Below are 24,485 nucleotides of genomic sequence, written 5' to 3' on the forward strand. Positions count from 1 at the left end.
CTAGACTGAAAAGCAGGAAAGACAACTGGAGAACACTGAGAGGCTGTGAAACCACTGCAGAAAATCATTAACCTATGTCTGCTTGGGCTTCGGGTTTTTCTCTTTTACCTACTTTTCGGGTTTTTCTCTTTTACCTGCTTTTAAATAGCATCAACCTTTTCAATTTGTCCCACACTCAGAAGTGTTTGTCAATCTACTGGCTGGCTTGTGGGAAAGACTAACCCCGGTATTATTGGAAAAATCTACGTGAAAATCTCAGTATTTCATAAATATACTGTGGTATTGCTACAGTAATACTGCAATATTACAAAAGCATTAGAGAAAATTCTCCTGCTACCTGTAAACACATCATTTAAACTCCACAATGTTGCACATGCAAAAGCATCTTCTCCAATCAACAATCAACTAGAACAGACTTGGCTCCAAAAATGCAAACTGGGTAACTATTACTCTTAAGATAAGAAAAAGAATCAATGATATAACCAACTTTTAATATCATATGAAAACCATCAAAGCATGTCACGTCATTTTAAAGTGATCTTTGAAGTGTTAAAACAAACAGCAGAAACCTCCATGGCCATGAAAAGTAGTTTTGTTCCTTTTTAGAGAAGGAAGGGAGTAATCCCAGGGATTTACAACTAATTGTATAGTTTTACCACTGAATAATTGGAACAAGTAAAAGTCTATTTAAACTACCTCACATTTGTCAGGTCAGTGCTGTCAGCTGCAAACTCCACTCACCAGGTATCACAGTTGCTTTCTAAATACTGCTGCATATCGCAAACACTGTTGGAACACCTTGGTGCATCACAGTAAGTTAAGAACAAACTTGTTCTTGTGATAATCAAGTTTTAATGATAATCAAAATGTAGATTTTTTTTTTTTGCCATGATCACTGTCAGGCTGCAGCGCGAATGTGCCTGTGGGAATCCCTATTGAGCCCCTGTAACAGAGGCCTATATCTGACAGCAAGGAGGGAGCAAAGTGTTCCTAAAACAACATGGAAAATGTGAAGTCTCTTAAGAGAAAAAAGATTTCATTCGCTTTTTCGTGTTAATCATTGCTACCTATTGATGTCCTAAACCTGCTGCTGAATATTAGGGAATTCAGAGTACAAAACCATAAGGTAAAGCTTTTACCAGCATGTATCTAAGCATTAATTGAAATGCCTTAAGGCAGAAGAAAACTGCTTCTGAAACATTTACATGAGATGAATAGAGCTTGGATAAGGAAAAAAAAGGGGTATTTGCAATAGTTTTCCTTATAGCTATCCCCATCAGTTAGTCTTTAAATACAATGACTTTTTTTTACCTAAATTCTCATAACTAAAGCCCTTTGTAAAGACCTGCAAGATCTGAGAAAATATGGCTGGATGAAATACCCCAGAACTATTTTTAACAAAATAGTGCTTATAGGATTGGTTTTTTTAATGGCAGGTTTAAAAGGCATTGGGTTTGGGGATTTTTCTATTGAAGGCTGTCACAGAGTGTTTGTCAGGGAGCCTTTGGGGATATGTAATTCAGGTACCTCATCCTCTGTGTACAGTACATACAAACATGCAATTATGACTGAATCTTAATCCTCCTTCCACTCTATCTTCTGAATAATAACCTGTGTTATTACAGAAAACCATTTTTTACTGCAAATGAGGTCATATGCCAGGATAACTTCCCCTCACTCCATTTTGTCTGCAGTCCTGGTAAGCCACATCAAGTCCCAGGTAATATGGGAGACACAGCATGGGAAGCCTGCCCCCAGTTCCCTGTGGGGCACAGGGCAGATGCCATGCTTCTCAGCAGGGAAGGATTGGTGAGGGACTGGCTGGAAAGCACTAATTCCCACCCCATCCAAGCAGACTTTGGGGAGGAAATTCTAATTCTGGAGGAAATTCTAATTTTGTTTTTTCATAAGTGATGTGTCACTCACTGATGTGTAGTAACTGCTATCTGCTGGCCCCTGATAACAGGCAGGTTTTGGGACTATCAAGCTTTGGGCAGCCTAGCATAGGTTGGTCTCACCCACATGCTTTTTAAGTCTGCTTTTCTAGCTACTGCCTGTCACCTCTCTTGTCACTTGCATGTGCCACATATACCCACATGTCCATGGCGCAGCTGATGGGAATGGCACTGCCTGGGTGAGAGTGGATGTGGCTGGAAGCAAGGCTAAAACTGATAAAACTCCTTGGTAGCAAATTTCTGATTGCACTTAGTGCAGAGACTTTCCATAGGTCCTGGCACCAGGATCGCAGCACGGTCCTCCGCCCCCTGGGGGAAAGAAGGCTCTGAAGTTGTAATCTGACTTAAAAGTTCCCAGCACGGAACTCATTCCCCTCCCAAGCAACTCATTGTCACAGAAGTTTGGGATCTGACTCCTGAGGAAGAGTGGCCAATTTCTCCTCTGAATTTGCTGGGATCATCTTTCAACCCTGGCATCTCAGCTTGCCTTTTTCGCCTCGATTAAGGAGCTATCTGCTATCGAAGGTATCGTCTTCAGGTAATACCTTGTAGACCATCATCACATCATCTCACATCCTCCTCTTGGACAAAGTAAGTAGATTGAGCTTCTTAAATCTGTAATTGTAGGACCTATTTTCCAGAGATTGAGTGAATTTGCTACCGACTTTAATGCTGTCAGGATTTACTCTCAGAGCCTCAGCTGGGGTAAATTCTGTGCTCAGAGGTCAGAAGAAAATGTAGCTAAACCATTGCTGAGATTTTCTGATTCCAAATATCTCCTGCAAATCTCTCACTGTATACTTACTCTTTTGCAATCTGCTTTAATTAAGGCTTAGCAATCAGAAGGAAAAAAATCTTTGAAGTTTAACAATTCAATAGTGTGTGAAAATGTTAAATGCTAAGCCCTTTTGTGTAAGCCTTATTCTGTTCGTTAACAAATTTTCAATATATGAAACAGCTTGTTCAAAGCAGATAAAGAAAAAAAGACTGGCGTGGATAATACCTTGTGGTTAGCACACTTCTTAAATTCAGTTATTTACCAAATGTTATGCTGGTGACAGTGGAGTGCTTGGCAAAAGCCAGACAGTAAATCATATAAAATTATACTCCCATGCAACCTTAAATTTTGCATTTGAATTGTCTTTAAACAGATCCTGCCAGTGTTACAGCCTAAAATGTGCAATATAGTTCTAGATAACAGTAAAACAGAGATCAGAAAAGAGCAATAAGAATTAGGGTTGGATTTGTTTCCTCCCAGGGCAGTGCATTTTATGTCTCTGAAACAGTGAGTAAGCAAAGTGGAGCCTCCCTGTACTGCCGGCTGGACTGGTCCCTAAGTACAGCTCCTGTCTGGAGTGGCTCTTGGCAGGGAAGGACACCCAGGAGTCTATATAATGGATATCTTCATGGCTGAAGAACTCAAATCACATGATTTGGCATGTGACAAATCATACCAAAGATCCTAATATTTGAGAAGCCTGGGGTTGCTTTATTTCCCCAAGAGTTGGGCAGAGAGCTATAACAATATACTTTACCTACAGCATATGGAAGGGAGTACAATGCAGTAACAATGGGTTAAAATAAATAAACGAACATTTATAATGGTATCTTTGGACATAACTTTTTTTCATGTTTTGATCTGATTTTGTTGGCAAGAAAGTACTTGTGCAATCCTGCCTGGGTCCTCATGAAACATATGCTACCCAGTCTAGTTTTCAGCACCTGAGTACTCTCACAACCAACTGAACTTGATACATAGGGAAAAAAAAGTGGCCAGAAACTTCAATACAAATGCTGTATTATGTATCCTAAATAGCTTTACTGCTGAGAGACTGGTGTTTGGTTTTATTGTTCATAAAATTTGTATTGATAACTACTTAAGCTATACTAATGATTCCCACATATGACTTTCCTAATAATCTATAACAAGCCATGAAATCTACTATTTGTGGTAGGACCCACCCATGAAATCAGGCAACTTTGTCCAGAATTCTTTAAGTAATGCTATCGTAAATATTCTGGTAAAGTATGCAATATAAATGCAATTGTACCGTAATACCCACAGAGTATGTATTAATGCAACCATTAAACAGAATAGTACTGCCACAACATTAATACATTTTATATTATAGTAGCAGAATTAATACACATTAGGTTACAACATTTTCCTACAGTAATTACTGGAATACTACATTATCCATAAGAAACTGCCATCTGCCTTCAAGAACCCAATTTATCTGCCCATTCAGAGCAGCAGGAGCACAGCTGGCCTCTCTGGAGACAGAGCTCCAGCTAAAGAGCAGCAACAGGTATTTCAGGAAGAGTGGAGGTTCACAGGCCAGTCTTTTGGTGATACTGACTCTTTAGAGCTCTGTAGGTACCACTGACATGGGAATCTCTTTGGGAAATATTTGCTGCAGAAGCAGTCTCTCCTGGGAGCTGTGGATGCCAGGCACTTCTGTATTCTTTAACTTCTGTTCTCAGCTAAAAAAATCTGATGAAAATGCTGGAGGACAGGATAGGAGGAGTTCTGCTTTGTGACGGTGAAAGGCAAAGGCATTTTCAGATTAATTTACCTGATTAATGTTGATCCTGATCAATGAAGATGATGAAAGACCATAAACTCCTCCTGAGATACTCAGGGCTTTTCAGCTTACAGAAAAAGCATAAATATTCATTTCCCTAATAAGGTAAACTGAAAATCTTCATTTGACCAGTTTTAAGGGTTGCCGTAAGTCCTGGCCAGAAGCAATCCTCATTCCCTTAGAATTTAAGTTCTCAGGAAAAGTGAAATGATAGCCTGATGGGTCTGATGGGACAGCCCTTTTGGGACTGAACTAAGCGTCTCCTACCACCAGAGGGTCTTTATTTCTCACTGCATGAAATGGAGAATTTCAATCCCACAGAGAGTACACTCACAATGCAATAGGCCTGCTAATTAAATGGATTTCGGATTACTCCAACTGGAAAAGTAAAAATAATTTTTCACAAAACTACAGGAAAAATACTCGTTTCAATACAAAACATTTTCTACTTGCAGAAAGTGTGCAGAACATGAAGAGACATTGGGATGAACCACACGAACATCTAGGAAGGTAAGAAATGTGTTACGTGAACTGGAGAGCCAGATTTTCCATTCCAGCATCTCACATTCCCGTGTTTGACTCCAGTTATTTTTATGTCCTTCCTTTGTAAGACACCCAGATCAGTAGCTCAGGACTTTCTAGTGCCTGCAAAATCTTGCATGATATTAAAACACTAGACATGTGCAAATACCATTAATTACTAACTGAAGTAATTTTTCTTCTGGGTCTCTCAGAAGATCTTTCTACTTCCATTTTCTAGATGAGTACTTCTTAAATGGGCACTGCATTTCCAGAGCAGAAACGTGATGGGGCTGGGTCAGCTCAGGCAGGGCTGGGCTGTAGAGAAAGCCTTACAATGGAGGACAAAGCTTTGCTACATCCATGATTTACCCCTTGCACTGACATGTCCTTCTCCACTTCCAACAGGACTCAGGAACACATCTCCTTCCTTCTCCCTCCGAAGAGGTAACTGACAGAAGCAGCTGAGTTGAGGACAGGGATGAGCATGATATGGAGTTAGTTTGCCCTTTCCTTTTATTCTCAGTGCTCCCAGCTAACTACTATGGAGTGTTCAGTGTATCCCAGCCACATCCAAAGGATGCCTTTTGGCAGAGAAACTATTGTGAGAAAGTGCAAGCAGGTGAACGTGAGGAAGTGACTGGGTTAAGAATGAAGTTGCAAAGGCAGCTAAGTCCCTCTGGACTCAGGAGGCATCTCTCCACTTCATCCCTGCTCCATATCCTAATGTAAAACTGGTTCTCAAAGGAGAGAAGCAGAGACAGACAGTATGGCAAGAGAGAGAGAGACAGTCAAGTAAAGCAACTCTGAACAGTATCTGCTCCAAGAGAATTTTACCCCTATAACAATCACTGGCAAGCCCATAAAGCGTAAGTATGTCCCAGGATGCAAATTGTGTCCTTCACACCAAGGAACAACTCCTTGGCTGTTACTTAGTTGATAACAACACATCCCAATATGCAGGGAGAGTTGATGTTCTCAAATAAAAGGTGTGCCTGAACTAGAGTAGCTCCCTACCATGGCACAAGAACACTCAGGAAGGCTTGGGATACTAAAACTGTACAGGATGTTGAGCTGCTCCAGGCAGCCAATGGGGAAATCCCACATCCCTCATGCTGCAGAGCACTGCAAGGATGCCCATACGGAGTGCCCCTGTACTGTCCAAGTTTATGCTTGCCCTTGGGAGGCAGGGTGAAGCACACACCCCCACCTAACTCAGCAAGCTCCAACTCACCCCTTATTCTCCCCACTGCTTGAACTGCTTATCTGAATCACAGAATATTCTGAGTTGGAAGGGACCCTCAAGGATCATCAAAGTCCAACTCCTGGCCCTGCACAGGACAGCCTCAAAGATCACACCATGTGCCTGGGAGAGTGTCCAAATGCTTCTTGAACTCTGTCAGTCTTGGTGACCACTTTACTGGGGAGACTGTTCCAGTGCCCAACTACCCTTTTTCAAATATGAAGTCTAAACCTCCCCTGAACAGCTCTGTCATTACCTCTGGTCCTGTCACTGGTCACTATAGGCAAGAGATCAGTGTCTGCCCCTTCTCTTCCCCTCACGAGGAAGTTGTAACTGCAATGAGATCTCTCCTCAGTCTCCTCTTCTCCAGGCTGAGAAAGCCAACTGACCTCAGCCACTCCTCATACAGCTTCACCTCAAGGCCCTTCTTCATCTTTGTTGCCCTCCTTTGGATGCTCTCTAATATCTTAATATCTTTCTTTTATTGTGGTGCCCAAAGCTGCTCCCAGGACTTGAGGTGAGGCCACCCCAGTGCAGAGCAGAGTGGGACAATTCCCTCCCTCGCCCAGCTGGTGATGCTGTGCCTGATGCACCCCAGGACACGCTCGGCCCTCCTGGCTGCCAGGGCACTGCTGACTCATGTTCAACTTGCCATTGATCAGGACCCCCAAGTCCCTTTCGGCTTCACTGTTTTCCAGCATCTCATTCCCCAGTCTGTACCTACATCCAGGGTTTCCCCATCCCAGGTGCAGAATCCAGCACTCTTCCTTGTTGAAATTCATATGGTTGGTGATTGCTCAGTCCTCTAACTTGTTAAGGACTCTCTGCAGGGCTTCCCCGCCTTTAAGGGAGTTGACAGCTCCTCCCAGTTCTGTATCATCTGCAAACTTGCTTAGTATCCCTTCCAGTCCTACAGCCAAGTTATTTATAAGGATGTTGAAGAGCACAGGGCCAAGGATGAAGCCCTGCAGAACCCCACTAGTGACAGGTCACCACTCTGATGTCACCCCATTGATTAGAAACCTTTGTGCCTGACCTGTGAGCCAGCTGCTCACCCATCACAGGATGTGTTTATTCAGCTGTGTTGGACATTTTGTCCAGAAGGATCCTGTGAGAGACAGTATCAAAAGCTGTACTGAAATCCAAAAAGATTGCATCAATTGGCTTCCCTTGATCAGCTAGGTGGGATACCTTGTCATAAAGGGAAATCAGATTTGACAGATTTGAAGATGGGAAACTTCCAGGTGACTTACAGCCAGTCACATCCACAGCACACAAAGACCCCACTTCTCCAGGTCCTTCGGAAGAGAAAAAAAAAACAGAGGAGAGAAAAGATGGGCCCCTTTAACGTACAGATATAATTAACCATTCCAACAATTTATCAAGGTTTCTCAGGTATTTCCAACCATGGCAATTTAAAATCAAGGTTGGATGCTTTATTTCTGAAACAAATGCTCTTGTTCAAACAAGAATTATTTCAGGGATGTTTGATAGTATATGTTGTAAGATGAGGTCAGACTAGATTATCACAGTATTCCCTTCTGGCATTATAATCTATGAATCTATAAAACAGAAAGGATTTAATTGATGAAGTTTAGCCCCATTAGCCCCTCATTACCGTATGACATTGTCATCATTACTCTCTGACTCCAAATGACTATAGATCCAAATTCAACCTTTTCTCTCCCATTTTATATACGTTTTATATCTATGATATACACACATGGTTTCAAGGGATTATAAAATCCACCCTTTACCCATCCCCTGCATTAAGTACATGGAAAACATTACCAATTTCAGAATTATCCTATTTGCAGGGCTCTGACACTTTCTCCTCAAAAGAAGGGGTTTTTTTCAGTAGATTTCCAAAACAAAGGAAAGGAAAATTGATTCAGACTGGACAAAGACATCCAGGAATTGCTATAATTGGGGGGTTTGTGGTAAATCATGTGTAAATGCCATGCCCAGGTAGATGATATAAGTGTACTTTTTTTTTTAGCTCAGCAATAACCTTAAACAGACATCATCATCTGGATATGGAGATGATCATAACACTGCTACCAGGGAACAATTATTTACAAATCATTGTTGAAGCCTGGTTTACATTGTTTACATCTCATTGCTGAAGTCTGGTTTGGGATATCATGTAAATTCTGAGCAGCAATTTTCTTATATCCATTTCTAATCCCCTCTTCCCCTTCAAGTTTGCAAAAGAAACCAGGAATAATGGGAAGTCTTCAGACAGTCCATTAATTTTATACCCACTCATATCAAGTAATTCCTATTAATTTCTCTGGCATTTACTTCACTTTCTAACTACTCCTCCTTTCCAAATTCCATCCTCAGATAAGAAACAGTACTTAAGAAACTGGACTGTAGTGGAGCAGATATTTCATATGGCATCATTACAGGCAACAAAAGAAAACAATCTGTTGAGTTCACTTCTGTTTGGATTGGGCTGCTGCTGAAAAACTACTGTAATTTAAGGATATATGAGACATGGAGGATTATAGATAAAGAAGATGCAAATGAAATACTGAGTTGACAGAAGTCAATAGCAAAGCTGTTAACTTTATTTCATTCCAAGCATAGTCCCTCCCCCACCCCTTCTCTTTATTTCATAGTGCTATTTGTATTTTTAGTAATTAAGCATTATTAAGAGTGATTGTGCAAACATGTATTTTTAAATGTTAAAACAAAGGTTTATGGAGACAATTCCTTCAGGTACAGATGGAACTGTCTTCAACCTTTGGAACCAGAGGCTGAACCTTCCTGATGCTCAGGAGTGGTCAGCACTGGGTGCCTCATGCCCATGGCTGCCTGGGGGTTAATATGGCAACAGGCAGCTCTACAACAGGATGCATTCACCAAATGGAGGGCACACACCACATGCCTTGTCTTTATTTTTCTCTTTTCCAAACTAAAAGTGTTTTTTCTCTCTTTCTCAAATGGGCTGCTGAAGAATGAATCCGTGCCCCATTTTCAACAGTTTACTTCTCAGAACAACAAAGTAAAGAAAGATATTTATAGCTCAAATCTAAAGTAAACCATACCTGAGAAGCCGGATTAGACAAAAAGTCCTTTTTTATCTGAGGTTTTTGCTACAGATTAGGGAGGATTAAGAAAGCATCCTGCTCTCAACTGTCGTGTGAATGACTGCAGCAAAGTGGAAGTTTTAGCAGGCTCTCATTAACACGAAAGGCCAGCAATGCTTAAAGGTAGGCTATAAAAGAAGTTTTTCTACCAGCTTGTGTCACTTCCCAAGAGCTGACAACACTGAGAGTTCAAAAGAAGTAGTTTGGGTTAATAGTGTACTTGCATGTAAATACATAAAAGCTTCAGTGCCGTAAAGCTAATTTTAAAAAGGACATTTCTCTTTATAGTTCCCCTGAGTATAATAGAAGCTATGATATTCTTTCTACCATAATGTACGTTTCATTAAAGAGCTGGAGCTATAATTGTCTACATCAGTACGTGGCGGCAGACTGGATAAATTGTCCACATAAATTGCTTAATACAACTCTGAGCCCTTTCCAGAGCATTGGTGGCTCCTACAAACTGCATCAGTGAGTCCTACCTGAGGTTATGCCTCGACCTGCATCTCCACAAGGCTTCGGGCACACTGAGAACAACCCCTAACCCCTAAAACCACCTGGTGCTGAACTCCACAAACACCACCACATTAAACATTTAAACTCATTCCCCATGTTCCACAATGGACATGACTACATGCCAGTAATATTGCAAATTTATGCGGCAGTTATATATATGAAGTGATATGCAGGCTATTATCATTCTTAATAAATCAATAGAGTCAACTGAAAAATAAAACTGAGCATGTGTGGAACATCTGACAGCAAATATATTTTGGTCTCTTAAGAGCTGTCATTTCCATTGCAATTTACTGCCTAACCTACAAGAGGGTTAAATCAGAAAAGTGAACAAAGCAAGAGAAGAGGTCTCAGAAAAGGAAGTACAGTCATTGAATTGCAATTTACCAGTAAATCAGCATGGAAGGAGGGAATTTTTGTCCTAACAGGGCTGTTACTTTTTTTTAAAGCCAGTTTTGTCCTTAACTTGAAGCTACCATTCATTAATGGCAATTTTAGGGCTGTACTAAAATATAGAACATACTACAGTTGTAGAGATGTAATTTCATTGGTTTAAGTTTTCTGTGCGCTATTCCTCATAAAATATGAATGCTTTTATCAACTTAGTAGGTAGGACGCTAAGCCAAAGAGGAAAGAGGGAAATCTCAGAGAATGCGTAGACTCAGCACTCTCACGACTGAATTTTTTTATCTTAACCACATTTTGACATTCTACAGGACATCTTTGCATGAAAGATTTAAGTTTGTCCATTTTTCATCCTGCAGCAAAACCTAGAGTAGAATCATTTAGAATGTATGATCTCTGAAATCCTACACAAACACAGCAACGAATGGTGGGCACTCATACACAGTACTTACATAAATACATTTATAGGAATGTTAACCTCAGACAAACACCTCTAGCAAACCTGTGAAAGTTAGCTGCTGTTAGTCCACAGTGTTTTAGGCCAGAGAACAGTGACAAAATAAGCAGCGTATGTAACAATTCATGTGTACCAGGATATTAAATGCTGCTTCGAGAGCACCTTTATGAGCCTTCGTATTCCCTGTCCTCTTTTGTGGAAGTTATCGCTGTATTAGATGTTGCTGAACATATTTGATATGAAAGCATTGTCTGTTTGCTACCAGTAATCTAATGAGTATCTCCCTTAGAGTTGCCAGCAAGGTGCTGATTAATTAACTGAAGTAGTGAAGCTGAATCGTACAACAGCTGTTTAGAGAATTGTCATTTCCTCAGTCTCTTTCCCCATCTATTCATTCCCTCGCAGTGCTACCATGAAATTGTAAATTCAGGAAACTTTCTGTTGCTCCTACCTTCACTTGTCCATGCTCCATACCAAAGGGGGAGGCAGCTGGTCAAGGCTTATTTATAAAAAGGGAAGGGAAGCAAAAAAAAGAAGGGAAAAGAAGATAAACTTCCTGTAAGTCACAGCTCTGCTGTCACTTGTCAATAGCAGCTGACAATAAATGGTCCTCCAGGCAGAATGTCAAAACAGGAATCACATATATCCTCTGCTGATTGAGAAGTTAAGCTGTCTGAAAGCCCTTCCCTGGGACTGCTCCACATCCCAGGGAGGTGGCTCAGCTCTCCGGGCCAGCAGTAGCACAGATAAGGGCGGCTAAGTAGCCACAGCCCACTCCCATGGCGTAATGGCACTTGGCAGAGTATCCCAACCTGCTGACCCCAGCTGCCCTGCCGAATAAAGATGATTATTCAGGAGAGTATAATCTGTATTAAGTGGCAGACGGAGAGGCTGGGGAAAGTGTTGATAGCACACACATTTCTCATTGAAACACACAAGATATGCTTTCTGCACTTGGAGTAGCTGCAGATTCCGAAGGAGAAGGTGCGATGACCATTTTTTTCATTATAGCCTGCGAGAAATAATTGCAAGGCAAAGTTTGGCACACTCTCCTCGGGCTGATCACCTGCTCACCTGAGTAAGCTCAGCTTATTCCACTTGACATGCTCTGCTGTGACACGCTAGAGATCGAAACGTTAACACCAGCTGCATCTCTAACTGCTACTCTCTGCAATTTAATTTAATATTATGCTTCTTTACATAGGCCTCGCTTTATTATGCTTGAGAATGATGAAGACTAGAAATTACACATGTGATTAAACACCATCTAATCACTCCGTGTACTAAATAAGCCAAACTGCATTGGAAAATAGATCAGGTACAATTTTGGTGTGAAACAAATGAATGCAGGAATGTACTGCATTGATATAGATGGAGCATCTGCCTCGTGATAAAATTAAGTCTTGTGACAGAAATAAATCACTGTAGGGGAGAATGCAAACCATTATCCAATAGGATTTTCTCTTTTCTTCTTATGTGATGGGAGTTATTGGATTCCCTGATGTTAGACAGCCAAGTGCATCCATGATATGATGATAAATCAGGAAGGCTACACAATTTGAAATTAACAGCTACTTATTTTTGAGATGTTAAGATAAAGAAAAAAATACTTTGATTTCTGCAAGTAACTGTTAAATTGGGAATCTCCTTTTCTGATAATCTGATACTCTGTTACTCTGTCATATCATCAAACAATGCCAGCAACCAGCAGTGGGTAGAATAGATTTTGGACTAAGATGAATACAGGAACCACTTATCTTTCTTTCTTTCTTTTCCAATATTCACAGTTTTATCTAAAGAACACCATTTAAAGGTTACTGTTGACATAAGAATGTACTGTTCTTATTACATTTTCGTTTTTGCATGAATATATACTTAAATGGAGGGGAAAAAAAGAGGGTTTTGTTGCTACTTTCCACATTTGAATGAAAAAATCCATACGCTATGTTAAAAATACAGAATAAATAATGAAACTTCAGCATGTATCGTGGTTGATAAATGTGATTCACAAAATATACCTTCATGTTTTAATAGCTTTCCATTGTTAGAAGCACACTATTAATTAGTGGAAAAATGGATTCATCTGTCCAGGATGTACTTGTATTTCTTGCCTTTAACCCTTTTTTCACTGTCATGACTTTTGGCTATTACCTCAAAACATTAGCAAGTGCTGGAAGGGACGTGACTGAGAGAAAATGACTAAGGAGGATTTCTGTAGGTGCATTCTTAAGCAATCCTGTGGGGAATGCCGCTTAAAACAAGAATCACAATTACATAAACTATGAGTTTATTATTAAAACACATATGAACAGATGAAGGTAAGGCGTATCAGTATAGCACTGTTAAGCAAAGTGCCAATTCAGTTGCCTTGAATGGAAATACAGCAATAACCTAAACCCGATGGTCTTGCAGGTAGGCAATGATGTCACCCTTTGGGCACAGTGTCTGAGCATGGCTGTCACCAGGAAGGCACTTTCTCCAAGCAGCCTCTCTGCAGCCTGACCTGAGACAAGCTGCGCTGGGAGGGAGGGTGGAGGGGAGAAAGCACTGAATGTTGATCACTTGTAATTATGGTAATCTCCATCAGAAGCTTTAACTGCTCTAAACTCTGGCTGTCTTCAGACAGACCTAGCTCCACGAGACACCACCATAAAAGCCATTACAGAAAAGCAAACTGCTCCGGCTGGGTACCAACTTTAATGAGCCTGCAGCGCACAGACACGGGCACTTCACGCCATGGAAGGAGGTGCCGTAACTCTACTCCAAGCTGACGGGAGCAATACCATCGGCAAACCCCTTCCTGCCACAACACAGAGAGAGCCTAAAATCACAGGCTAACCAGGGGCGTTTCCTCACACACGAAGGAAGGAAAAACCAAGATGTTTCTAATTACCTGTCCCGCACTGTCTGAGAAGCACCATACTGCACAGGTGAAAGCTCCTTATTTATCTGACATCCTCTGGCTGACAAGGACATGATAACTGGCACTTGCTGATGTACCTCGGAAGGGAAGGGAAGGGAAGGGAAGGGAAGGGAAGGGAAGGGAAGGGAAGGGAAGGGAAGGGAAGGGAAGGGAAGGGAAGGGAAGGGAAGGGAAGGGAAGGGAAGGGAAGGGAAGGGAAGGGAAGGGAAGGGAAGGGAAGGGAAGGGAAGGGAAGGGAAGGGAAGGGAAGGGAAGGGAAGGGAAGGGAAGGGAAGGGAAGGGAAGGGAAGGGAAGGGAAGGGAAGGGAAGGGAAGGGAAGGGAAGGGAAGGGAAGGGAAGGGAAGGGAAGGGAAGGGAAGGGAAGGGAAGGGAAGGGAAGGGAAGGGAAGGGAAGGGAAGGGAAGGGAAGGCACCAGAGCAAGCAGTTAAGCATCCCGCAACACTCTATGTTAAGAAACCCCAATACACACCAATTTCTGCAAGAGACCTGAAGGAGGGAGGGAAGACAGAAGATAAAGCAAGCACACCAGCCATCCAAGGCTTAGTCTGAGCAAGAGGAGGTTGCACCCAGGGGAAAGCTCTTCCCAATTCCAGTACACAAGTAAATTCAGAGTAAGGCAGTGAGCCCACTGGCTCTAAGGCTGCCCTGCATCCAGCCTGACAGGAAACAAATACAGTCTCTTGGTCAACAACCCCGTATAGTATGTGGTTCCAGACACACACTGCAGACAAAAGCAGGTTGTTTAGATCATGTACCATAGCTAAAAGCCATTATTTTTTTTTTGAAGAAGTGGACTTTCCCCAGCCATGTCTGCAACCTTTTCTTTTACCTCTTCAGCAGTATTTTAGCAGGCAAGTTTGACACGTGTTCAGAAAGAGTAAGTTTGAAGTGACTGGAGTGCAGTGGATTATCCTATTTGTATCACTACAGGAATAAACCTTCCAATAACCTTATAAGGTAACTTATTTTTAAGCCTGAAATAGTGGCCTACCCCTAAAAGACAAGTCTTTTAGAGTTGCAACACCAAAGCCACCAAGAGTTTTAGACCTAACGGAGCAAGAGCAATGCCTGATGTAACTGTAATTATCTCTCTAAAACACATACAACTCCCAAAAATACTGTTTGTGTTGTTCTAACACAAATGTTGAAATCAAGCGCTCAAAAAGGCAGGGAACACAGAGCTGGAATAGATTCTTCAACCTTACTTTTGTCTCTGTGTTTAAGCCTTTCAATAATTTGTATTTCTTTAATTAAACTAATAAACACCATTAAGAAATCTCAACAGGAAATACCATAGGTCGACATAAGAACATTAATATTATGCAGTGTTTTGCACAGAAAGAATCCACAACTGTGTATCAGAAAACACTGAGATTTTAAACTCATGCTTGCTTAAAATTATTCCATCTCATGGGGGTTTTTGTGTGTTTTGAATGCGGTTCTCCAGCTCTCTGCACTGACTACCCCTTGCAGTCACATCCCGTGGCTGCACCACCATGAGCCCTGGCGAGAGCCCCAACCCAGCCCCCTGCAGGAAGATGGAGTCATGCTGCCATGGAGCCATGGGTGGAGTCATGCTGCCATGGCATTTGGTCCCTGGGGTCCCCTCCCACTCTGCCTCCCCTTACCATGGGCAAATTCCCATGAATGCAAAGCCAGCTAACTTAGAGTCACCTCAAAGCCAGAGTGGGGGAGGTATTGCCAACCATTGAAGAGTTTGGACTTACAACATCACTCTGTAACCTGGGCTAGTGGGATATTGTGTTTGCCGGCAGCCTGCAAGCCCTACACCACCAAAGTAACTCAGTCCCAAGACCACTCTTACATCTACTAAATTAAGGCTAGTAGCTCAGGAGCTGATACGTGTTTTCTTGCAGATCCTTCATTTAGATAGCTTAGAGTAAGCTCAGCCGGAAGACTGGATGGTGAGATGGGCCATGGTGGAAATTGGTGTGAGATAACCTTTTTTATCTACTATGATCAATATATCAACGGAAAAATCTGAAGAGCAAGAGGAAAGAAGATGAATACATGCATAGCAAATTGTGTTTCAAATTATTTCCACAGAAAGTTTAAGACTAAATTTGTTTTAACACCCATCTATAAAATCAGGGCATAAAGCAACCAGTATTTTATCACCAAGAGCATTCAAGTTTGGTTGCCCTTCAGAAATGAGGAAGATCAGACTATAATAGCTTTATATGTGAAAACAGTCTTTGATTGACAGAATCTAATCATTTGAAGGGCAGCAAACCCACATTAGGAAAGCAGAATTCTCTGTTCAAGTTCTGGCTTGCAACATCTATTAGCATCTTAACATTTGTCTGTATGAGTTTTTGCTAACTGAACATATTATTATTCTGTTACTGTGATAGAAAAATAGCACCCTTTCTTTACAATGATAAAAAATATGTGGGTACTTTTCCTGTAGTTTATATATCTTACACCATAGGTCATTTTTAAAGAGTTTTCTTTTTTAGGTGCACCATTTATCTTTTTACTCTGAGAAAAACGTAGTTTGTTTAGCACAACAAGACCTTCATGTAACTTTCCAGTATCAATTATTACAGCAACACGGCAACTCCCGTGTGAAAGGTTTCCTGTAATGTGTCTTGTGCAGACAAATAAACACAGGGGAAAAAAAAAAGACAAAGTACACACACCCTTCTTGCTGTCTATCTTACAAAAATATCTACAAGCAAAGAGAATTAATCAGAAGTTTGATTGTAGAAACAAAGCCTTTTTACTGGCAACCCAGCATTAACATTATAAAACTGCAACCCAAAAAAATCTGAAACAAAAACCATGATGAAACATGTTCTTCAAAAAAGGATTTGGGGTAGGGTGTGGGGGTTTTCTGCTAAATGTGTTCAACAATAATATGAGTTGAAGGAGCCTACACAGAATCTTGTGTATGTGAAGAAGTGTTGAGAGTGGGGAAAGGGTGTTTCTTGTGGTGTGTGTTTCTATTGCTGGCTTTGTCCGGGTGTCCCTTACAAAGCATAACTGAGCACAAGTGTCTCATTCTGGGAGAACAAAGGATTTAGGGTGACTGCATGGAAATGAGATTCTGTTTCAAATCCAGCAATTACCCCAGGATATGAGCCCTTCCAGGCTGACACATCCTCTATACATCAGGACTCATCAGGAAGAAACCAAAAAAAGGTGAGGGCATCTGCCATAGCCCAAGTTGAAAGAAGCACAGAGACTTCTGCCACAGGAGAGTACAAGAAGACATATACTGGTTTTGTGCAATAGTACTGGGACACTGCAAGTTTGGGGCAACAGCTTGAAATTCCACTATTGCTGAGCACACAGGTTATTCAGGAACCTGGAGCCTGAGCAACTGGGCTGGCTTTGTGGCATACATTTCATGCGAAACACACTGCAAACTCTACCTTTTAGAACAATTATTGCCTTTTTAAGGACAATTATGTATTATGTACGATGTATAATTTATTCCGGAGGTTACTGGTTTATAAAAGAGTCGTGGGCAAACTGCCAAGTTATCGTCTGAACTGTAGTTATGAGTAATAACAAGGGTTATAATTTACATTCGTACTCTGTTTTTAAGTTAATGAGCTATCCAGTATGAAACCCAGCACTTGGCTTTTTGTTTCTGTGCTTTCTTATATTCATGAACCCAGCTTAGTTTCATAATTTGCCTCTTAGACTTGTGACACCCTAAATACCTTTCACTAAACTGTCAGGGGAGTGACCATTTCCCCAAGCAGAGATGCCACTGTGTGCTGACCCATGGTTCTTACAGAAAGACCTCGACATTTGTACTTGCTCTGGTCAAAGACAAAATACTACCAAGACAACAGGAACAGACCTTCTTCTTTAGAATAAAAAAAGTAAAAATCCTTCTCTGGGATATTTCCACTTCCACTTGGCCACCAGTCACCACAACAAGGTGCTTCAATGCAGCATTTCATCCACAGTGCTGTTCCTCAAGTAGCCTGGCACTCAGCTGCAGCACTGGGGATGAGCCATGTCCCGGTACAGGACTAATGGAAGTACAACCTTTTGGCCTAGGGAAAAGAATGCCAGTGACGGAGTCACACTGTCATTGCACTCAATTTTCCCAGTTGACCAGATAACCCATTTATATTAAAAACCTGGAATACAGGTTTTCAACTGCAGTGAAGAGACTGCAGTAACACACCTGGTAAGTTGTCTTTTTCTTTCTGGCAATGGAGCAATAAAATAGAGTTGAAAAGCAAGGAGGAGACTGAAATCAAGGAAGTAACAGACCCACTGAGCTCAACTGAGAAAGAGCCACCAAGATGTCCTGGCAAAACATTAAGAGACAGAATTGATGTGAAGGACAAGAACAGAAGGGCAGAAAACACGTAAAGGCTTGTTGTTAACAGGGCCACTTACGTCTGTCACCAGAGAATAATATTTATAAATCCTGAGCCAGACTTTGTTGAATGTAAGCCTGGCAGGATCACTAAGCTTAATTTGCCCTTCATACCCATGGCACTGCTAAAGGTAGCCCAGTGGTACCTCTGCTTCCTGTAAGAAACTCATAATCACTTCCCCTAGAAAAAGTAACAAATTATTAAGTGCTTGGCACATACAGAAGAAGCACTAATTAGATGATGGCAGGCTGGACTTTTTGTCAGTGATCTTCCTAGTCATGGTTCTAAAGTGCTACTGCAGAGCCAAGTATTAATTAATTATCTGAAAATTAGTGCTTGGTGATGGACCAAGTGTCTTCTCATCCTAACTCAGTACCACCAGTGTACTGGTATGAAAGAAATGAACCAAAACATTAGTCAAGAAAAGGAAGGTGGAAGTAAGCATGGCAGAACTTTCAATGGAAAGTTGGTTCACTTTATTTTTGCTTATTCCTCTCTCCGAGGCCTTGCTTTATCCTCTCAACCCGAGGACTCAGCTGACCTACCTGAGTCAGGATGAGGGCAGCTAGGGGATCCCACTAATCAAGGTGAGCCAGCTCCAGTGTGATTCTTTCCAGCTGAAGACCTAAAGACAGCTCTGCAGGTACCACATTCTGTCCACTACTACTCAGGGACTCAAAGACTGCTCCATGGTGGGATGGACCCAGGTTTGCCACCTTCCCTTTCAAACCTGCTGAAGCCATTGTCTCCAAGCTAGAGGTAAAACTGCGTCTCAGCCATTGCTCACACTAAAACAAGAAAATAACTGTTTCAGTGACTACCTCAGGGGAAGAGACAGATGAATGCTAGAAGTAGAATTCACCTCTCTACACAAACAGGCTTTCTTCTTCAGCTTTCACAATGCTGTGGCAGCCCTGTGGACCCACAGCAAGCCTGAGAGTAATGCTTAGGCAGCAAGAATGCCCACCCTGGGCTCAATCCTCCTTTTTTTTAACACTTTCACAACACAAGGTGAATGAAGGAAGCTGGATGCTTTCTTCTGCAATGTGCATTTTCCAGAATAAATCTCTTTCACCAGTTACTGGATTACCCACTGTCCTTTTTGTCCTTTTGCTTTAAAGTATTTGCTAGTCACTATCGCTGTATTTCCATGGGACAAAACCTTCTCTTTCTAAGCAGCCTTCTACAAGCAAAGCAGTTATTTTAGAGTCCTGCAACCCAGGCACAAGAAAATGGGAAAGAAGAATTTTCATGAAGAAATGAAGGATCAAAAGCCTTCCAGAAGACAAGGTCAAGGGCTTTAGGTTTAAAGAACTCACTAAAAAAGTGCCTAATCCAGAATATTTTTCTCTGCTTGCTAGGTTTTGAATACAGACTCTAAGGCTTTGGAGGTTTCTCAAGACTCTTACTACTACTGTTCCACACACAGTCAAAAATCATTAAATATTCACTAGAAACCTGGAAAACACCTCCAGACTGGAACCCCAACTCTTACTCTATGCTTGAAAAATAGTGCAGCGATGAGAAAGGTCTACCACAGAGCTGCCACATCCTCTGGCTTCATCACCACCAGGGGAGATGCAGGAGCTGGTCAGATGATGCTCCCTGAGGCTCCCAGCCTCCCAGCCCAGTCCCATTTGTCAGGACTCAGTGCTGCTCACTGTTGGTGCTGCTGTGGGCATCCTCCAGACAATCATTTACAAGAGGACATGATATGCCTGGCAATAAGCATGCAAAAGGTATAGTGGACACAGTCAGTATTAGGCTAACATCTCTAGATGGACCCTGGCTGCTTCAAAGGAAAGAAAGAAACTTTGGCATGGTGCGAGGATGAATCAAATCTGGGAGCAGCAAGAGCAGGAATGAGGGAGGAGAAGGGTGCCCCTGAATTTTGCAAACTGATGGTGTCCACTGGGAGTGCATCTGGCTGCTCCTTGATCAGAGAAACCCTGAAGCTACTATCATTTATTTGGTTTCCCAAGCAGTAATTGCTAGCAAAGCACGTTGTCATAAATAGCTCCCCAACGGTCCTCCCACTCCGTGCTGGCTACTGCTGGAGCAGCAGAGAATCCTGCCCTGTACTTCTGATGTTTATTTATAAAAGGTAAGAGCAACACAAACACCAAACCATGTTGGCAAAAAAAGGCTTACTAAATTGTTAACAGGTGCTTTTTAAACATAAACATAAAAAGTTTTATAGATTAGAAAGATATAAATAGACACAACCTGTATCAAACTGAAGTGCTTACCTTTTGTTCCTCAGCACACAAGAAGCCTGTACTCACACATACGTGTGGCAATATATGATACTAAAAATTAAATTAAAAATGTAAACTTAAATTCCTCCCATGATAATTGCATAGTAGGGATGTATTAGAACCCATCTTATCCCCAGTCTGCTTAGCTATAAAAGCAATGCAGTTCATTAGTCACTCTTCTATGTTACTCAAGTTACAATATGGGAATTTTTATGTCACTTATATCACTCCTCTTTAGATAGGTTTAGTAGGAGCCCACCTAAATAGTAATGTCCTCCAGTGATGCTCTTTATTACCCTAAGCCAGCTTCAGTGCCTGACTGAAACACCTAGCCATCATCACCCCCAAGAGCAGGACCAGCTGCAGAGTGATGCCACTCTCTCAGAGACTCATTTCAAACCAAACATTTTGCCACTTTTCAGTCTAAGCAACTACAGGGATTTTGCCTTTCATTACCCAGGATGTCTGAATCAAGCCCTTTGTTAAGTTCTTACATGACTAATTTAAGTTGGCTTGGGGGTCAAAGAAAGAAGATACCTAGAGAATGGCTTTAAAACCTAACAAGGAACCAGGTGTAGTTTCTGTAACTAGGAGTACCCTAATACTGCAGGTCAGACTTGGTTGGAAGAAAGAAACACAGCTGAGGGGTAAATGCAGACTTTACATCCAGTCTGTTGGGACACTAGGAAACAGGGGTAGCTTTGGTAGCTTTATCAATCACACCATGGTACTGCCCTTTCAGGGGAAGTGTCCCAAACCCCTAAGAGCAGAGAAAGACATTAGTAAAGAAGAACACAGGAAGGTGAATGCTTTTTAAGGGATGGTACAGGCACAGTGTCTCAGTGGTGCTCACTGAATGCCCTTTGCTGGTGCTGGTATTGCCCACCCATGCCAGCAAGTGCATCTGTTCCTGAACTTTTCCCTGGCGTGAGCCTGGCTGCCTGCTTGCATCTGGGACAAAGATAAAACATGCTGCCCTGGTCTTGGAGAGTAGCAGCTTGTTCAGCAGTACTTGTAGACTACCTCAAATTTCCCTGGTTTCAATAATTCTGTGCAATTGTGTTTGAACTGCTGGGAAAAATACCTGAAATGAAACCATTTTCAAGTTCTCTCCCTCCCCATGGCAGTGCAGCTCCATATCCATGCCTCTATAGGTGTAGAATAAAACAAGATTCAGCAAAGTGTTTAAAATGTCACAGGTTATTTTTTTCATATTTCTACACAGATCTGAATGCTTTGCAAGATGTAACCAGGCTTCTCCTTCACCCCAATTTATGAAAACTTCAATTTAAAAAGAGGGGAAGGAAATCATGCCTTACGTTGCCCCTAAATGTCAGTCAACTTAAGACTAGGGGACCGGTCCCTGCTTTCCAAATGTCAGTAAGACTTCTCATAAAAAAAACATGGTTGAGATGTCTGTATAGTTCACATGCTGTATGATCTCATTTTCAAGTATTTCTGATCTTTCCTTTCTTTCACGGTTTGGCTGTCAGTGAAAACCAATTCACAGCTCCCTCCCATCTGCAGTTCCATCATAAAAACAGTCATATGCCCCCTGATATCTCCATCTTTTAACACTGGCTTTTCTTCCTCTCCCCTTTTCCCCCCATTTTAAACAATACCCTCAAGTTAGCTTTCACACCTCAAAAAGAATGCTATAAAAATAAACAAAAGACCCAGGACGAAAATTGAACATAAAAGTTGTTGCCGATATTGTTTCTTGACAAATAGCCTCTCCAAACATCATAAATTGTCCAAAACATCTGAAACCTTTGCTCTACATCATCCATGTAGGACTGCAAAGGGAATACGGCCAAGGAACTGCAGGCTAATTGAAAAATCATTCACTTGAGATACGGTAAGTATCGCGCTCCAGTTCTATGAAAGTATACAGAAACTTGACACAAGTGGCATCCTCCATGAACTAAGCAATTGACTAATCAGCAAACTCAAAGGAAAAGAATCTGTTTTTTCCTCCTTTGCATTGCTGAATTTGCATTTAATAATTCATATGAGATTAAAAAAAAAAACCACAAAAAAACCATCAAGATACACAGTGTGGCACTCATTCCTTCCCTGCCTCCAAGACTGTTGCCTCTCAAGAAGAAAACTACAGTATTGACTGGTAAAGCTGGTATAAGGACCCAGGAGCTGCTATTTCTAAACCCCTATTATTCAAAGATCGTTATCACAGTTTTCCATTAGCAGAAGTAAGTAAAAGCCTTGCTGTATAACTGACAATGTTATTTTGGGGGAAGGGGAAAGAAGGTTCAATATTGTACTGCAAGAGGTATCCTATCGATCCTGACTTTTTATAAAATTTTTGTGCATTTTTCTTGAGGCCATTTAGCATCGACTTTGCCTATTAAATTTTACAGTCAGTAGGAGCTTCTGGATTTTACAGGTTCAGTACAAACAGAAACACCTGTAGAAGCCGGTATTTACATGATATTTTTAATATTATGCACTCTGTCCCCTCAGATCCCATTTAGTAGATTTAGTATACCCCTCTATAGTACAAAAACACCAGACATTCACATTTCAAGCTGTCCTTACACTGGGTTCATGATGCAGTGAAAACAGGCCATGATGCTGTGATTCTCAAAAGTCTGTTCTGTGTTCTAACAGCATTAACCTTCAGACTCTCCTTCTATGCTGCAGTAACTGAATTTTTCACTGTCACTAGTTGCCTCATCCTTCTACTCCCTTTGAAGCAGTAGGTGAGCACACATATGCTTGGGCATGTATTTCTCTGCCTTGTATTGAGATAGTATAAATACACTCATACAGAGAAGTACATCACACTGTCCATTTTGAAATCCCTAGCAAAGTAACATCAGGGATACTGACATCATCTTCAGAAGATCCCTCCATTATCTCTTTTTGATGATCACAGCATGGGTCATCCTCCCAGCATAGCAACAAGCTGCTAACATGACAAGACAAAATATTCCCTTTTTGAAGGTTTAGAATCAACTATTAATGAGGTAATTCCAGTTTAAGCTCAGTACGTTTTGTGTCTTGCACTTTAAAATACATGTAAAAATGTACAGCAAAACTCTATTAAATAGCCAGTAAAAAAAACTACTTGGACAACCTCCAGAGAAAGAATACTCAATACAGACATAGCTCAAGCAAACAAACAAAAGAAGCCTCAACCAGAAAAATTCTATTAAAAGTACCAATTTACATCATGGAACATCATACTACTTTTTAGGTATAGTGTGAGTCAGGAAAGGAGAGAGATAAAAAAGGAAGTAGAGGGAAGAACTAGATGGATGAGGGATATGTAACACATGGTCCAGCAAGGGAGATGGCAGATGATGGCCACAACCAGACTGCAGGAACCTGGGAAGAGGCTTGACTCCAGCTTGGAATCAACCCTTTCCACATACATGAAAAAAAGCCCCTGAACTTTCTGTAGCATAAAGCAACAAGGACAGTCCCACAGCTCCTGTAAGAAAATCCTTATGCAGCTCAGATGTATTTATTGTTTACTTAGGCAATCCAAAGCTTCCTCCTTAGAAATGTTTCTAGAGATTTGGCAGTTGCCAGCTCTGTAATCAGGCAGGGTGCTTGGAACAGTGCTTTCCAAGCTGTGGTCCACAGATTCTTCAGAATCTCCATTTCTAAGGACTTCAGGAATGATTACTACCAAAGCTGAGACTACCAGTTGTGGTCTTAATGTTTCTATGCAGACGTTAATATGTCCAGCAGAAATATTTCAGAGATCTTCATATCAAGGATGGCTGAAGACTATCAAGGTCTAGAATTCAATTTGTTTACTTATTCATTTTGACTTGCAAAAATCTGTCCAAATGTAGCACTTGAAATTATATTCTCAGTTCACTGGAATATAATTTGCTCAATAGTTTCTTTCTTTTCTTTCTTCATGAGGTATACTTCCTCCCCTTCTCCAAGCCACGACCCTGCAACTGTGCCTGTGAATTTGGTGCTCTTGGGACTCCCAAAGAATTTCCCACATATCACAAAGGTTTCACAGCACTGGCTCTGACATCCTGGGATTCGTTTGCTGTGCCAGACACCAGATTGGGTTGGGTTAATAAAATAGTTATTTATTATTATAAGTGTTGAATGTTGAAACAATAGCAGCTAGATTACATTTGGGCTTCTGAAAAAGCTTCAACAGATGTCTAAAA

The 24,485-nt window shown here is 41.4% G+C and overlaps 1 protein-coding gene across 2 annotated transcripts in view; it reads right to left on the reverse strand.

Moving 5' to 3' along the window:
- PPARGC1A (PPARG coactivator 1 alpha) overlaps window positions 1–24,485 on the reverse strand; it is a 368,736-nt gene that overhangs the window by 118,991 nt on the left and 225,260 nt on the right. The window contains exon 1 of one of the 2 annotated variants that reach the window (XM_048304125.1): window positions 11,227–11,494. The exons of the other annotated variant lie outside the window; for it this stretch is intronic. Within the exon in view, the coding sequence (XP_048160082.1) occupies window positions 11,227–11,247 (21 nt within the window). The 5' untranslated portion in view covers window positions 11,248–11,494. Of the gene's footprint in view, window positions 1–11,226; window positions 11,495–24,485 lie in introns of those variants that run through there. 2 annotated transcript variants of the gene reach the window in all.

This window comes from Corvus hawaiiensis, chromosome 5 (assembly GCF_020740725.1).
Source record: "Corvus hawaiiensis isolate bCorHaw1 chromosome 5, bCorHaw1.pri.cur, whole genome shotgun sequence".
Taxonomy (NCBI): domain Eukaryota; kingdom Metazoa; phylum Chordata; class Aves; order Passeriformes; family Corvidae; genus Corvus; species Corvus hawaiiensis.